General features: G+C 45.7%; 1 protein-coding gene across 8 annotated transcripts in view; it reads right to left on the bottom strand.

Annotated features, from left to right (window-relative positions):
• Zcchc2 (zinc finger CCHC-type containing 2) overlaps nt 1-17,163 on the bottom strand; it is a 55,188-nt gene that overhangs the window by 23,852 nt on the left and 14,173 nt on the right. For 7 of the 8 annotated variants that reach the window (XR_009057146.1, XM_057770050.1, XM_057770052.1 and 4 more), the window contains exons 2-4: nt 7,337-7,448; nt 4,135-4,211; nt 2,215-2,286 (exon numbers count right to left, since the gene is read on the bottom strand). Coding sequence is in view for 7 of the 8 variants with exons in the window: in XM_057770050.1 (XP_057626033.1) it covers nt 2,215-2,286; nt 4,135-4,211; nt 7,337-7,448 (261 nt within the window). In the remaining variant the exon portion in view is untranslated. The remainder of the gene's footprint in view (nt 1-2,214; nt 2,287-4,134; nt 4,212-7,336; nt 7,449-17,163) is intronic. The other variant, XM_057770055.1, reaches the window with a different exon arrangement.

The following is a 17,163-nucleotide window of genomic DNA, read 5'->3' as shown; positions in this document are numbered from 1 at the left end:
TCACAGAGCTGCTGTTCTCCCAAAGACAGAACTCCGCAACTCCAAGCCCCTATTATTTCTGGAAACTGTAGTGCAACTCAATAGCAACCACACCCACTCACAGCATCACTGCACAGGTGCTCAGGACAGGTTCTGCTCTGGATTAAAGACAAAAGCAGGCAACCTGAGGAATACTTGACAAGAGGCAATTTATTTCTAGAAAGACAGTGAAGATTACCCCATGTAAGAGTGGTGTTCATACATTTAAGGAAAAGTGCTCTAGTTAAATGCTGGCTAAGCAGAGGGGTTAATTCTCATGACCCTGAAGAACGAGTTAGGCATTTGGGAGTTTTGTTGTTGTTAAGCATTTATCTTTTAGAAAAACTATGTGATAGAAGAAATGTAATCTGTTAAGATACAGCACTGCTCAAGTTTAGGTAGACACAGAAGACTGCTAGAAGCCAGGCCACAGCCTGGCAGAGGGCTCTGTGTTGCTCACTGAACTCTTAAGAGGAAGAGAGACATAGAGGTGGCAGTTCCACACACAAGCTGGACTCGATAGGTGGCTCTGTATCCTGTGGAGCTCATTCTCTAGCACTGGAGTTGTGCACTGAAGAAAACAGAAGACAGAAGGAAACAAGAACACCCTGCTGCCAAATCCTGGTGGCTGCTCATAATTGTTTATTTAACTTACATTAAACGCTGGTAAATGTATCCACAAATGAGCTAGCAGTAAGAAGAAAAGGTTCACAGATGTATGCAAAGGAAAGAGGGGCAGATGCAACTTGGCTTTATCATCAGAAGCCAGCCAGCATTTGCTCTCCCTGCTGCAATGTTGCCTGGCTCCTCAGCACCTGGCAGGGTCACAGCCACTCATTTCCCTGATGCCTCCTATTATTTCCTTAAGTCTGGCAGAAAAGGGCCCATGCTCAGAATGCTACTCTTCTATCTTGGTCTTCTTTCCACCAAACTGTGGAGGACTGATGGGTTAAGGAGAGACATAGGCAGCAAGTACAGGGCCAACACAGGTCTGTACCGTCTTCTGCATATGTGTTACAGCTTTCAGTTTAATGTTTCTAAGGGATTCCTGAGTCTTGTGCCTTCTCATGGAACTCTTGTTCAACTTCAATGTGATGGTTTTTATTTTGTTACCTCTTAGAAGCCTGTTCTTTTCTAATGAAAGACAGAAAAGAAGTCTGGATAGGAGGGGAGATGGGGAAAACCTGGGAGGAATAGAAGGAGGGAAAATTGTAATCAGGATATATGAGAGAAAAAAAGAATCTATTTTTAATAAAAAAGGAAAAGAGAAAATTCAGTTTGAAATAAGCCACAGGAAAGACACTATTCAACTGCCTTAATCCAGATGACTAACAAATCCTGCGAGCCACCGTTTTGCCACGGTATGAAGCATCAGCTACGCAATCTGCTCAAGCCCCCAGACTGAAAACGCAGTCCCTTGCAGAGTTTCAAGAATCAACAGTCACAGACATGAGCTCAACAGAAGACACATATAGTGGCAAGCACACCGTGCAAATCCGCAAATGCCAGGTGCTATCAGTTCAGTAAGGACACTCTAATATGAAATTTGGTAACTGAATTATTAATATTTCCTGTTTCTGGATTTTGCAGCTTTATCTCCCTGTTAACAATAAGCTATGAAGTATTTGCTTACTGTGCAATAGTAATTTATTGATCATGTAGACCTAGCTTCCCCTTTTACTGTTTCTTTCATTTTTAAATTAAATCTAATTAGAAGACTTTATTTACTCAAGGGAACAGGTAAGGATGTGTACAAAAAAAGAACAAAAAGGAAAAACAAAAACACAACAATCTTTTGACAATTCTCATCTTCTCCTTGTTATGGATGGGGTGGGAGAAGGTCAGGCTCCGAGGAAGACAAGATTTACGAAAAGCCCACAGATGCAGAGCTTCACAATTGGTAGGTAGCACAGGAAATAAGCCTCACACCACTACAGACACTGTCCTGGGGGAAGAGCCCTTAAAAAGAAACATCTCTGCTAGGAGCTAAGTATGGGACCCATTTTCTAAAGAGAATCCCTTTGCCATTTATGCCAGCAGTGTCACGGAAGAGATACAATGTAACATTTACTACTGCTCACATTCCTTGTGTCTGGAGCCAACTCTGTGTGTTTTCATTCCTTGCTACTTTGATGTTGAAACTTTTGGAATCTTTCTGTCATACACAAATCTTAACAAGGAAATCTGTAATGTTACCTTCAGTAGGAACTCCTGTAGCTCTTGGTGGGTTTTTGTTACTGTTGTGACTGAAAGGTCAGACCAATTTACCTGATTTAAGAAAACACAGATTGCATGGTTATTGCTTAGGCAGGAACTGGTTGGGGAAAAAGCCATGTGTAAAACAAAAGGCCTTACTTAAATTTTAAGATTAGCAATTAGAAATATAAAGTTCTTCTAGCGTCATCATAGCTTCTATAAATGTGTTTAATCTTACATTGACATTCTACTCAAAAGTTTTTCAATAATTTGTTTCAAATTACACTTTAAAAAGCAGTGTTAAAACGTAACTATAATTTTAGTAATTTTCAGGAACTAATTTTTCAGAAATCTTTTGCTTTTTTGTTAAATACAAAAATGATACTATGACAGGGTAGAACCTAAAGATAAAATCCCGTCCCCTGTTGTTCACTACATGTACAATTCCAAGAGAAACGGGGCAGTGTTTCCCTCTTTGGTAGTACCATTTTACAGTTGAGGGAGATTTAGCTTCTGAAGAGATTATCACTTTGATTTCAGATGTTTTAAATCCTAGCAAGATGCTTCAGTGCGTCTGATCACCTCCATTTCCAGGTAGAGAAAATGAGCTAAGTGTGAGCCAGAATGAACACAGGATCAGGACTATGCTGGCTCCTCGACACTAAGAATTCTGTAAACTTCAATTCCTACTGTACGTCTGATTTAAGTAACTACCTGAAATATGCTAATATCTAAGTCTTATCAATTAAACATATAACAATTAGATAAGGCACACAAAATTCTGCCTAGCAACCCTGTTTATTGGTTGGTACAATTCTTACATGATAATCATCTACCTGGGTAGGTGGATACTGGAGGAGACATGACAACTGAAGTCTGAGCTAGTCTCATGTTACAGTCACACAAACCAAACAAATGTTTAAGAGTTTCTACAGTCACCATCACCCTTCAAAGATGGGGGCTTCTGCCTGAAGCAAGAGCAGCCAGGGGTTAAGAAGGCTCCCTAGAGAGGGAGCATTTGAGCCAGATGTGAGCTGTGCTTTGGTCCAAGGTAAGGAGAAAGGTCTACAGAAAAGCAGTGCACTCCGACAACCAGAGGAGAAGCCAGCATGCAGAGTTTCAAGGGCAAAGAGTCAAATATGCCAAAAGTGAGACACACGGAAATTGGAAACGGAAACCACAAAGCCAAGGATTATTCTCCTACAAAGTAGAAGTTAAAAAGAGTTTTAAAATTCATTCAAAAAATGTACTGAGCAAGGCAGACACCGTAGGATGGCAGGGGCTGAAGATGATCTATTCAAGGATCAGTGGAAGCTATAGTGAGTGGTAGCAGTCTGCAGAGGAAGGAGAAAACACTCTACCAGAGGGTTAGAAGAGTCTTTGGGAGAGAGGACAGCTAGAACCTGGCAAGCAGTGGCTATTGGAAGAACTGACGCGAGGCTGCAGAGAACCCTGGCTTCACTCCACAGAGGTTTAGAGTATAGTATGTGTGATCCAACATTAGCAGGCTCAACAGGGAAGCTGCAGCAGAGAGAAGCGGGTGGAAAGTCTTACCCTGACAGTAACAGAATCTGACCGGACCCTGGGGTTCTCAGCCAACAAGACAACAAAGCCAAAAGCGGGGGTGAAAAAGCCCCATGAGGAACAGGGAAGCAGGGCAGTGATGCCAGGACAGAGAAGGTCAGTGGTCTGCAAATACTTTTGAAAACATTTGCTTTTACTTTTAAAGGTTATACCTTGCACTTCTAATAGTGTCCCCAAGTCTAAGGTTCTTGTTTTTAAGAACTACCATATTTACCTACCTACCTACCTATCTATATACCTACCATCTTTAAAGTAGTAAACCCGCTAGCAGTTAGTTCTTCTAAAGATCACTTATTGTAGTAAATGATGCATCTTTTGGGGGTAAGAATAGCTTACTTTGAAAGTGTACTCCCAATATTTGTCAGCCCTTTTTCTCTGGACTCCTTTCAACATTATCTTCTCAATGTGTACAGCTGAAAGAAAAAACACACATGCTGACTGTGTTAGAGATTACACACATATTCAGTTACCGAAAGTAATCTTATAACTTGACAAATGCCAGTAATCAAACTATTTACTTACTCTCCACAACTAAACTTAACAAGCGGACACACAGCAATATGCCACTCGTCCACGCATGAGTGGACGTTTCCTATATTTGTACGATGCTGAATGCCCAAGAGTGTTAAGTAGTCAACAACAAACACGAAATACCCAAACACACTTTACTGAAGATTTTCTCTAAAGGATAACAATGAAAATTCTTATTCAGATTATCACAATACAGCTGGTGTCAACTTACTACACGAGGCTTGTTCAATTATATATACGTAATAGGAATAAATTAGAAAATATCTTGTTTTTAATTTGTATAAGTGTTTGCCTACATGTATATATGTGTATCACATGCATGCCTGCTGCCCACAGAGGCCAGGAGATTCTGTATTTCCTGGAACTGGTAAAATGTAGTATAAACTGAGCACCATAAGGAACCCTGAAGTCTCACTGTAAAAGAACCATATGTACAGTTCCAAGGATGAAATGGGGGACACAGTGAACATGAGAAAAAGCAGTCTATTCACAAACTAAGCAAACATGAAAGCCCCAGCCACTCACTCTATAGCTCCCTCAGTAAATTGTCATAGAAAAGAAAAACTGGGGGGAGAAAGTCAATCTAAAAAGGCTGCTTTACAAACTGTAACACAAGGTCTTCGAGACAACAGATAGTTGCTCGGGGTGCAAACCAGGGAAACCATACTTACTTGAGCTGAGGTGGCAACATCAGAGGCTGACAATAATGAACTTGATAATGGTGCTAGAAAAGAGGTTGGGAAAGCAATGCGGTGGGGTGGGGTGGGGAGAGAGGACCACTGATGGATTCGGGGGAATGATGACAAACAAGGAAGGGTGATTCATTCTGCTCTAGAAGAAGTTGAGGTAGCGAAAGCACAGGCGTGCGAGTAAGACTGTCACAAACCATGGAGGATGAGCAACCAGAGGACGTGAGGCACAGAAACGCAGGGAGAGAGTGCTAACAGCACTTCGGCTATCTTTCACAATGTATTACTTTCTGGGCTGCTTCAGCCAGCCTCTCTGGGCTCCAGAAATACTGAGGGTGAAGGGAGGAACAAAAATTCTCAAGCACCAGATGGTGACTCTCGGACCCGAGCAATGTGACAACGACCAAAGAGGGATGAGAAGCCCTGCGTTTCCGAAAACTGCTCTACTCAGAGTCAGCGCACTGGCAGAGTGCCTGTCTAGAATGCACCAAGTTCTGGGCGATCCCAGAACAGCACAGGCGAAGGCATGTGAACTGTGAACAAGGCCAGCCTGGGTCATTTAGCAGGATCTGTTTCAAGGAGAAACAAGACAAGAACAGAGGCACGTGCACTTCCATCCTGCAAACCGCTGGGTTCTTGGCTTTCTGTCTCTCTCTGTCTCCCCACCCCCTCGTGTGTGTGTGTGTGTGTGTGTGTGTGTGTGTGTGTGTACGCCTGCCAGAAGTCAAATGTGGGCTGTCTTCATTAATCATTCCCCACCATATTTTGAAATATTATTTTACTGACCCTGGAGCTCATTGATTCAGCTAAGTATGTGACTGGCTGGCGAGCCCCAGGGAGCCTCCTCTGCCTTCGTCTCTCCAGCACTAGAATTATAGTCCCACATGTTGCTGTGCCTGGCCTTTTGCACGGATGCTAGGGATCCGACTTCCAAGTCCTCAAGCTTGCAAAGCACTTTATCAACTGAGCAATCTATTTCCCAAACCCACAGCGTTTCATGTTTAGCAGAGGAGAGAGAGAGAGAAAGGGAGGGAGGGAGGCAGCGAGGGAGGGAGGGAGGGAGGGAGGGAGGGAGGGAGGGAGGGAGGGAGGGAGGGAACTTGATGCTGCTGCTCCTTGCTGGGAACATGCTTTACCTTCATCCTGGATTTCAAGTTATGCCTGCTGCTACCTGTTTTAACCCTCACAAACTAAAACCAGAGAGCAGGTATTACATACCATGTTTTTAACAATTAGAAATGAAGAACCACACATATTACTACCTTAAAACTGACTGCTATCATTTGAAATAGTCTTCCTTTTCTAAATTTTTTTTTATGAAAACGAATGTAAGACCAAGCTCTGCATCAGGTTACTTTGAGTTCAATGAGCTGAACAGAAGGAGTTTACATTTCTTCCTAACTAAACAGATATACTTCTATCCAGGAAAACTACACATCAAAAAGATTCTGACTCAAAGGAGGCATACTGACACGAATTCAGAGCTGTAACTGAGTGTCTTATGCATCCTTGGCTCATCTACAACCTACACAGCAGCCCACACTTTGATTCAAGTCTTCTCATCACGGGCTTACGGACAGACACCCCAAATGCAAAGAAGAGGGAACACTCAAGCCCAATCCTTTCTAGGTAACACTGTGGCTTCATTCCATGTGCCATGCCTCTTTAAAACTGCATGGAAAATGGATTTGTGAACAATTTCTTTATCCTCTTACTCATTTCTTTCTCTTTCCTCATTCCTCTGCTCATTTCCTTTTCCTTCCTTCCTTCCGTAGACATGACCACACTCTATAGACGAAAACACTATAAAAGTACTTGAAAAACAGGATAAAATCTTTGCCCTACAGAAACACACAGAGGTTTAAGAGACAGCCCCAAAGACAACTGTCTGACACAGAACCCACACGTGAGAGGACAATCCAGAACACAGAAGTCACAACAATGGGAACACTGCTTTTGGGTAAAAGCCTAGTACCAACAGGCTTCCCTACAAAGAAGAGTGAAGAGGTAAACAGCACTGGGGCTGGTGACGCAGCTCAGCTGACAAGAGTGTGTGTCTGGCACCACAAGCCCTGAGGCTGCTCCCGAGCACCACATAAACCAGGTCCGAGGGCACAGGCCTATAATCCTAGCACTTGGGAGACGGGCACAAGAGCAGAAGTTCAAGACCAGCTTTAGTTATATAGTAAGTCTGCCGCCACCTTGGGCTATGCGAGAACCTATCTCCCAACCAACCAACCCCACCAGCAGCATCGACAACAAAAACAAAAAACCTTGAGTGTAAACAATGCCTTGCCTTAAGTTCAAATACAGCATACCTTCTCGCTGACCTCTGTGAGGGGCCAGAGTGAGTCCATCTTGAGGTATCTGGGCTTGTTCTACTAAGCCAGTCTCATTATTCTGTATATAATCACCACAAGCAGAGTCGTTCTAGAAGAGAAGACAATGTGTTAATCTACAGCAGAGCAGAGAGTCTCTATGAGATAGTCAAGTCCTGCAGTCTGAGTAACTGTACTTAAGTTACCACGACTAGACATTAAGGATGGAGAGAAACCAAGTGTTAAGAGTCACAAGTAGTAGTATAAATGTTTATTTTATTTAACAGTAATAATCTTTTCAAACATTTACTTTCCCAGCTATTTTGACACACAAAAATCAAAGATTGCTAACTGGAGTTGCCAGTAGTGTCATTTCATACCAGGTGAACTGGAATCAAAATGATATATAAAGGAAATGGTACACTTTATGTTAATTTCCCAAGTAAGTGCATTGGCATTTTGTAAGTTAATCACTACATAAAGTTTATTTACTGACTGGTTTAGTGACAATCTATTAGGATGCTCTGTTAGGAAAAAGCGTTACCAACAGCACCATTAACACACACCAAATCGTTCTAAGAAACACTATGTATGGATAGCTTACCATTAAAGTCAAGCCACTCAGAAGCTATTGGGAATCCTGACTGAGTCGACTCGGTCCATCACTAGTAACTATGGGTGTGCGCCCCAAAGATTGGATGTTTACAATAATAAAAAGCACACCAAGCTTACAGCTCTCCCGAATTAAAGCAGTGTTATGTTATGTTGTTATTATAAGATGGTGGGTAAGCCAAAAACCAGAAAATAGCCCTGTCATTTCTCTATCCTAAAACCTTACCCCCTCCTCTCACCCAGAACCTCAATAACACTCAAATACCACTCATATCAAGGCCACTTGTCTCTCAAGAGCCAAACACAGTCAATAACGCACTGACTTTTCAATTGTGTAATGACAAATAGAGGGCTTTAAACTTCCAAGGATCATGGAAGGTATCATCCTGCTGTCCAATGCCCCAAACTAGTCTTGACAATGAGTGTGGGATTCTAGCTGACAATTCTACTTATGTGAATAAACTCCATTAAATACTCTTGGGAACTAAGCCTTACATCCACCTTCCAGACACCCAAGGCACTAGGAGTGTTTATAAAGCACCCTGTGGTGAGGAAAGCACGGATCTCTTCAGTGCCAACGGCTGACACATTTGGCCTCACAGATGCTACTAATTATATTATCAATTTTTAACAATAAACTCATATTTATCCTAACTCAGATCATATAATTCTTTCTTGCAGCCAGCATTTGCCAGACAGGGTTTGAGTTCGAATCCAGCCTGGTCTACAAGAGCTAGTTCCAGGACAGGAACCAAAAGCTACGGAGAAACCCTGTCTCGAAAATCAAAAAAAAAAAAAAAAAAAAATTCAACACCTTTCCAAGTACTTTAAAAAAATTAATAGCAACACAGTGCTGGCAATATGGCTCAATGGCAGAGTACATGCTTAGTAAGTGCAAGGTCCTAGGTTTCATCTCCAGTACCATAAAAAAAAGCAGAAATGAAGCGTTCCAATCTTCCCAAACAGCTATTACCTGAAAGAATCTTTCAGTTTCAATCACTTCTTTTTCTTTTTATTTCTTCCGATTTTATTTTTAACTACATGTCTGTTATGCATGGGTACGTGCACATAACAACAGGGGCCTGAAGAGGCCAGAGGTCTAAGACATTCCTAGAGTTACAGTGACCCGGGTCCTCTGAAGGAGCAGTACGTGTTATTCCCCCAGAAGGCCCCTGAGCGTAGCTCGCCTGGGGAACTACATTTCCCAGGAGCCCCTAGCATTCCACACAAAGGCTGCACAGGCGCAGAACGTGGCGTTTGACGCACGCACGTGGGGGACCCTTTAAAAGGCTGAAACGCCATCTGTTTGCTTTTCCCCTTCTCTCCTGCACGCCGCAATAAACCTCGCGCGCCAGGTGGGTTTTGTTGTGTCTTGCGTCCTCCTTTCGCGGCTAAGAAGACTAAGAAGACGAAGAACAAGACAAAAGAAGAGAAGAACATTGGTGCCTAACGACTCGGGAGACCCGCCTGCCCCGGATCTCTGCTCAGGGCCAGAGCTTCGGCTTTGCCCGGAGCACGGTCAGGACCAAGGACCGCTCCACAACGAGACCCACGTAGTCCATCTGCGGCCCCACGACCACCACCAGCTCAATCATGAGTTTTCCCTTCCGGCTAGCTGAACTGCCCCTCTCACCTGGAGATTGTCCGGCTGGACCCGTGCTTTCTCTGGCGTGTCCTGGGTAGGGGTGCTAACACTCACCGCCCCCCAAACCCCCCACCCCCGGCCTTCCACCCTCGGTGGGACCCGTGCTTTCTCTGGCGTGTCCTGGGTAGGGGTGCTAACACTCACCACCCCCCCCATCCCCGGCCTTCCACCCTCAGCTGAACCTGTGTTTTCACCCGTGCCTGGAAGCTCGTAGCTTCCAGTTCTTACCTCTTCTTTCTGCTCTTTTTCTATCCTCTTTACATACGGGCTCACTACAGTGTGAGCACATTGGCTACAACAGGCGGCCTCCTGGCCTGACAGTTTCCCTCCTGTCCGGGATTTCGTCTCCCGTCGGAGGCTAGAGTCGATTCAGTCAGGCTATAACACTGCCCCCTGGTCACTCGGACGCCTGTGTCCAGGGCTTGCCAGTGTTCGTGGCATCTTTTGGGTGCCTTTGCGGGTGTTTCCACGGTTCTAGCCATGGGTGCTAAGCCTTCAAAAACAGTTCCCCCATCCTCTCCCCTAGGACAGCTTTTGGAAGCTCTTCAGCCTCACGCCCTAATTCCTTCCGTTAAGTTATCTACACTCATCTGTCTATGCTCAAAAACATGGCCAAAATATTCGTTACATGGAAATTTCAAATGGCCTCCTCATGGGTCCTTCAAACCCGCTATTCTATGGGAGTTAGCTAACTATTGCCACCGTTCAGCTAAGTGGAAAGAAATGATGTACATAATGGTGTTCTTTTACATGGCCCTTAAATCTGACCCCTCCGCTGCCGCTCACTGTTCACCTGCCCACATGTTCTTAGCAATGCCATCCCTCTAGGAACCCTCTGCTCCTGCCATGGACCCCACAGATGAACCTCCACACACACACCCCCCCCCCCGGTCTCGGAGAGCCACCTCCTCCCGCTCTGCCCGGTCAAGCGACACCTCACCTAAGCCTTCTTCTTCCAAAGTTTCTTCCAGGCATACAAAGCCCTCACCTGAGCTTTCTCACTATGACACCTCACGTAAACCTTCCAGTTTTAGGTCTCCGGAAGTCCCATGTAAATCTTCCAGGTCCAGGCATAAGAGAACCTCACCTCACCTTTCTCCTTCTAGGTCCCCGGAGACCCCACACAAATCCTACTCCAAATCTAAAAGAGTCTCACTTAAACACCCTTCTTCTGCCAGCAGGTCTCCATCTGGCTCCATCCGGCTCCGCCTCCTCCCACTCCCCCTCTCCTCGTCGTAGGTCATACAGGTCATCAGAAGCCTCTTCAGGTTCATCCTCCCCGTCTCCCTCCCGCCCTATTCCACCTCCTCGGTCTTCCAAAGCCCCGCCAAGTTCCCCTTCCTCTCGCGCCGGACGTCTTGCCCTGGCACCCTCCTTCACTCCTCCGCTCACGCGTTCACGTGCCGCCACGGAGCCTAATCCTAGCCAAGCCAAGCCAAGCCTGCTGCCATCCTGCTGCTGCAGGAGGTGGCTGGTGCAGATGGATTGGTTAGGGTTCATGTTCCGTTTTCCCTGTCGGAACTTTCCCATATAGCCAAATTACTTGGGTCCTATACATCTAATCCTACCACTTTTATAAAAGAATTTCAATATATTACCCAATCCTACAACCTTACTTTCCACGACATTTTTATGATTCTGTCTAATAACTTACTTCCCAAGGAGCGCCAGCGGGTCTGGGAACAGGCCAGACAACATGCGGACGAAGTTCACCAAACTCTAGCCTCCCACCCTCCGGGGGCAGAGGCAGTCCCAGACCAAGAACCACACTGGGACTGTAACAGTCCGGGTGGGGTTTTGGCCAGGGACCGATTTTTAACTTCTCTCCTCACGGGCCTCCGCCTCCGTAAGGCTGCCCTCAAGCCTGTAAATTATTCTAAACTTTCAGAGATTATCCAGGATACGAAGGAAAATCCTTCTGCATTTTTGGAACGCCTTACGAAAGCCCTTTTGCAGTTCACGAACTTGGACCCAGAATCCCCGGAGGGCAGACAGTTACTAATGACTCATTTTTTTAATCAATGTTATTCAGACATCAAGGCCAAGCTCAGGCGTTTGGAGAAGGGCCCTTTAACCCCACAGGCAGAAGTCCTGGAGACAGCTTTCAAAGTGTATCATGCACAACACGACAAAGCTCGCAATCACTGCCATGTGATAGCCGCGGCTGCTCAACCGACCGAGGTGACAGACTACCCATCTCGTCCCGTTCGTGCTGCTCCCCCACCTCCCAGGGTGCGTGAACCACCGGGTCCGTGCTTCAAGTGTGGTAAGGCGGGTCATTGGGTCCGAGGATGCCCTAATCCCCAACGAAGTCCTAGGGGACCTTGTCCAAGGTGTCAGAGGGAAGGTCACTGGTCTGTAGATTGTCCTCTTGTGCTTGGTGGCATGGAGACATTAGACCCTAAAAATGCCCAAGTTGACCTATTGGGCTTGGCCCTGGATGACTGAAGGTGCCCGGGCTCCTCCCCTAACGACCCGACTGCCACTGTCATCTGCAATCAGGAGCCACGGGTACTTCTCACTGTGTCAGGACGGCTCATCTCGTTCCTCTTGGATACTGGAGCAACGTATTCGGTTCTGAGGGAATTCTGGGGGCCAACCTCTCCTTCAAGTTCCCCTATTGTCAGGGTAGGGGGACAGCCTTATTTACCTCAACAGACTCCACCACTCAATTGTGTGTTTAGAGGTATTTTTCTCACTCATTCATTCTTAGTTATGCCAACTTGTCCAGTACCCCTTATGGGGAGGGACCTTTTAACTAAGGTTGGAGCCTCCATTTCTTTCACTCCCCCCATTCGCTTTATTCTAGATTCGTCAGGGACACAGCTTCTTCTCCTGGCCCCCCAACCTTCTGACAGTAACACGTCTTTTCCTCTTCCAGCCTCCCAAGTGGATCCTCTGGTGTGGGACACCCAAAATCCCACTGTAGCTAAACACCATTCCCCCACTGTTATTCAGTTACAAAACCCTACCAAGTATATTACTCAAGCTCAGTACTCCTCTCTTCCCAGAACCTCAGAGGACTTAAGCCTAGTATCTCTGACCTTTTGAGGAAAGGGCTGCTCGGCAGCACCACCTCCCCCTTTAATACCCCTATACTGGCTGTTAAAAAAATCTAATGGAACTTATCGTTTGGTTCAGGACCTCTGGCTTATTAACTCTGCTGTTGTTCCTCTTCACCCAGTCGTCCCTAATCCCCTTACCCTTCTGTCTAACATTCCTCCAGGAACCTCTCACTTCTCAGTTCTAGACCTCAAGGATGCTTTTTTCTCCATTCCCCTCAGCCCTCAATCTCAAAACATCTTTGCCTTTTCACTTGGACTGATCCTGACACTAATTTTTCCACGCAGCTCACCTGGACAGTCCTTCCCCAGGGATTCCGGGACAGCCCACACCTCTATGGCCAGGCTTTGGCCTCTGATCTGCTTTCACTGTCTCTCCATAAATCAAAACTAATTCAATATGTAGACGACATTCTCCTATGCAGCCCGTCTTTTGAGATCAGCAAGACAGACACCGCAGCCCTATTAAATTTCCTATCCAAAAGGGGCTATAGAGTCTCACCTTCTAAGGCTCAATTGTCCACCACTCAGGTAACGTATTTGAGATTAGCCATAACCCCAACCCAAAAGGCTATCACTCTGGACAGAAAAAAACCAATTCAATCTCTTGCAGTTCCTTCCACCAAAGAAGAGGTTTTATCGTTCCTGGGAGTGGCCGGTTTCCTGCGTTCCTGGATCCCCTCCTTTTCTCTCCTTGCCCTTCCCCTATACGAAGCAGCTCTCAGCTCCCTGCATGAGCCCCTTCTCCACCCTGTTACCAAACCCTTCCAGAGACTCCAACGGGCCCTTATCCAGGCTCCACCTCTTCATCTTCTGGACTTAACTCGTCCTTTCTCTCTTTATGTAGCAGAAAAGGAGGGATAGGCCCTTGGGGTCTTAGGACGTCAATTGGGACCTTCTCTTGTGCCTGTAGCATACCTGTCAAAGAAGATGGACCTCACCACTCGGGGCTGGGCACCCTGCATACGTGCTTTGGCAGCTGCTGAGCTTATTCATGAGTCAAAGAAACTAACCTTTGGGGCACCCACCACAGTCTTCTCTCACCATAATCTGTCCAACCTCTTAACTTACAAAGGCTTACAAACCCTACCCCCTTCCCAAGTCCTTTCCCTCCAGGTGGCGCTGGTAGAAGATGCCAGCCTTACCTTTCAATGCTGTCCACCCCTTAATATCTCAAATCTTCTACCTCAACCTAATGTTAATGATTCCCCATCCCACTCCTGCATAGAGACCTTAGATGATCTACTGCCCCACCCCTCACATATACAGGAGGGCAAACTGTCCCAGGCCACTTATACCTGGTACACAGATGGCAGCTCCTTTTTATGTGATAGGACCCGTAGAGCAGGCTATGCCATAGTATCAGATACAGAGATAGTCAAGGCAGGGGCACTCCCAGCCCATACTACTAACCAGCAGGCTGAGCTGATAGCTCTCACCCGTGCCTTTCAGTTAGCTGAGGGACAATCTTTAAATGTTTACACAGACTCTAAGTATGCATTTCATATCCTCCTGTCCCATGTGGCTATCTGAAAGGAGCGTGGGCGTCTTACGACAAAAGGAGGATCCATAACTAACTCAGGTTATATTATGAACCTGTTAAAAGCCTCCCATCTCCCTAAAGCTATAGGAATTATTCACTGTCGGTCTCACCAGTCCGACAGTTCCATTGTTTCCAAGGGAAATAATCGGGCTGACAGAGCAGCTAAGACAGCAGCACTCCAGAGCCCAGATCTATCTCAGTCATCTCAGGGAGTTCTTACAGTCACAGACACCTCCTGACACCCAACAGATCCTGTCCTACCTACATCAGCTCTTTCATCCTAATAACAAAGCTCTACTTCATTTTGTTAGGGCTCACCTCCAACCCACCCCTGAGGATATCAGGTTCCTAAAGGCTATCACTGCCTCCTGTCAGATCTGCCAGAAGTCAGATCCCAAGACCAAATACCGTAACTTCCCTTTTCCTACTCACCAGGCCAGGGGCTCCCTTCCGGGAACTGACTGGCAGCTGGATTTTACTCATATGCCCACAGTCAAAAGAATTAAATATCTCCTGGTTTTGGTGGATACAATGTCTGGGTGGGTTGAAGCCTTCCCCACCACCAACAAGAGAGCCCAGACAGTTTCCGATGTTCTTCTCCGAGAAATCATTCCCCGGTTTGGAATTCCAACCTCTCTTCAATCAGATAATGGCCCTGAATTCACTTCCCAGATCTCTCAAAACCTGTCCAAGGCTCTTAACATTCCCTGGCATTTCCATATCTCATACCACCCTCAGTCTTCAGGTAAGGTAGAACGGACTAACTGTTCTTTAAAAGACGCCCTTGTAAAAATGTCCCAGGAACTTCACCTCGACTGGGTAAGACTCCTACCTCTGGCCCTCCTCAGGCTTAGAGCCCTTTCAAAAAGTCCCCTTTTATCTCACCTTTCGAACTCATGTATGGGCGGCCCATTCTAACCCCCGGCCTCCCACCTAAAACCTCCCCCCTTCCTGATCACCTGCTCACGCCACTACTAACCCATCTACGCTCGCTACTGTGGGATTTTACCGACCACTCATTACCTCAACCATGTGCTAATCCATGTCCACCGCCAATTAAAATAGGAGATCAGGTATTATTTCCCCCCCCAGGTCAATGTCCCTCACCCTTTTCCCCTAAATGGCACGGTCCCCTCAGAGTAATTCTTTTGACTCCCACAGCTGCTAAGCTTGAGGGAATTCCTTACTGGATTCACCTGTCACATCTTAAACTGTCTACTCCTCCAGCTCAAGACAATCCCTCATACATGGTAACCCAGACAGGACCTTGTTCTCTTAAGTTCCAGAGGACTCCAGTCCAAGGAAAGTAGAGATCCTATCTTTCACTCAACCCTCTTTTTCTAAATTTCTGAATAACTACTCAGCTGTCGTTACAGGAATCATCATCAGACACGGAGCCAAAGGTTCAGGTGGTAAGCAAATTCTTAACAAAGTTCCTTGACACAACAGGTTCGTCACTGACTGCAGCAGTGTCTCCCAGATGTTAAGGTAATGCCCAAAACATCATACATGGTTAAGAATTTATTTCTTTTAAGACATTTCATTTAAGCTCCAAGAAGCCATCCCGACCCACCTGAACGAAGCAGGCCCAAACGGATCATTAATGGAATAAGTACCATTCAATTTTTTATCATTCTTAACCCCAAACCTCCCAAAGCCCCCTCACCCCAAATCTCCCCTTTAATTTCCCAAAATCTCCTCTTTAATTTCCCAAACCTCCCCTTTTCTTCTCTACTAATGCGACTTTTGTTTTCTAGCACCTTAACGACTGCCCAGCTACCCAAAAGCCAGACAGATGCGATTCCTTCAATCAGCCACCTCAGAACATCAGCGGACAGGACATGATCAACAGGACATCACCAGGACAATCGATACTCCCCAGACCCCTCGACACCCAAAGTCAGCAGGAAGCAGTTATGAGACGGAGCTACGCCTCTATTCCCTACCCATTAAGACTCTCAACCCCCCAGATTTTTAATAAATTAAAAAGGGTGGGAATGTTATTCCCCAGAAGGCCCCTGAGCTTAGCTCGCCTGGGGAACTACATTTCCCAGGAGCCCCTAGCATTCCACACATAGGCTGCGCAGAACGTGGCGTTTGACGCACGCATGTGGGGGACCCTTTAAAAGGCTGAAACGTCTGTTCACTCTCTTTTTCCCCTTCTCTCCTGCACACCACAATAAACCTCGCGCACCGCGTCGGTTTTGTTGTGTCTTGCGTCCTCCTTTAGCGGCTAAGAAGACTACGAAGACGAAGACGAAGAACAAGACAAGACAAAAAGAACAGTATGTACTCTTAACCACTGACCCATTTCTCCACCCTTACTCCGTTTCTTACAGCAGCCAAAATACGATTTCAGTTTAAAACTATATACCTGCAAATGTAAACAAATGAAAAAATGCAACAAATTTCTATAAAAAATGCAAATCAAAGCACAATGAGATCACTTTACATCTAACAGAATGGTTATTGTCCAAAATAAGGGGAGAAGAGTTGAAGAAGTCAATGCCACCAAATACTCTTAAAAAGAGTAAAGCTGCCAGGCAGTGGTGGCGCACGCCTTTAATCCCAGCACTCGGGAGGCAGAGGCAGGCAGATCTCTGTGAGTTCGAGACCAGCCTGGTCTACAAGAGCTAGTTCCAGGACAGGCTCCAAAACCACAGCAAAACCCTGTCTCGAAAAACCAAAAAAAAAAAAAAAAAAAAAAAAAAAAGAGTAAAGCAGCAAATGTTGTTACAATACCTTACCACAGTTAATTAATAACACTGCTTCCACAAGCATCATATTCAAACCATGGGGAAGTAGTTTGCTTCACAACCAAAATCACAAATCTGAAAAGTTACTTTTAAGAACAAAATTGTTGGCCACGGCGGCACACACCTGTAATCCTAGCTGTACAGGAGGCTGAAGCACAAGGAGCTCAGGTTCAAGGCCTGACCAGCAACTTAGCAAGATTCTGCCCCAA

The sequence above is a fragment of the Chionomys nivalis genome, chromosome 5 (assembly GCF_950005125.1).
Source record: "Chionomys nivalis chromosome 5, mChiNiv1.1, whole genome shotgun sequence".
NCBI lineage: Eukaryota > Metazoa > Chordata > Mammalia > Rodentia > Cricetidae > Chionomys > Chionomys nivalis.
The sequence above is the reverse complement of the archived record's forward strand: the minus strand, read 5'-3'. Positions and strand labels throughout refer to the sequence as shown.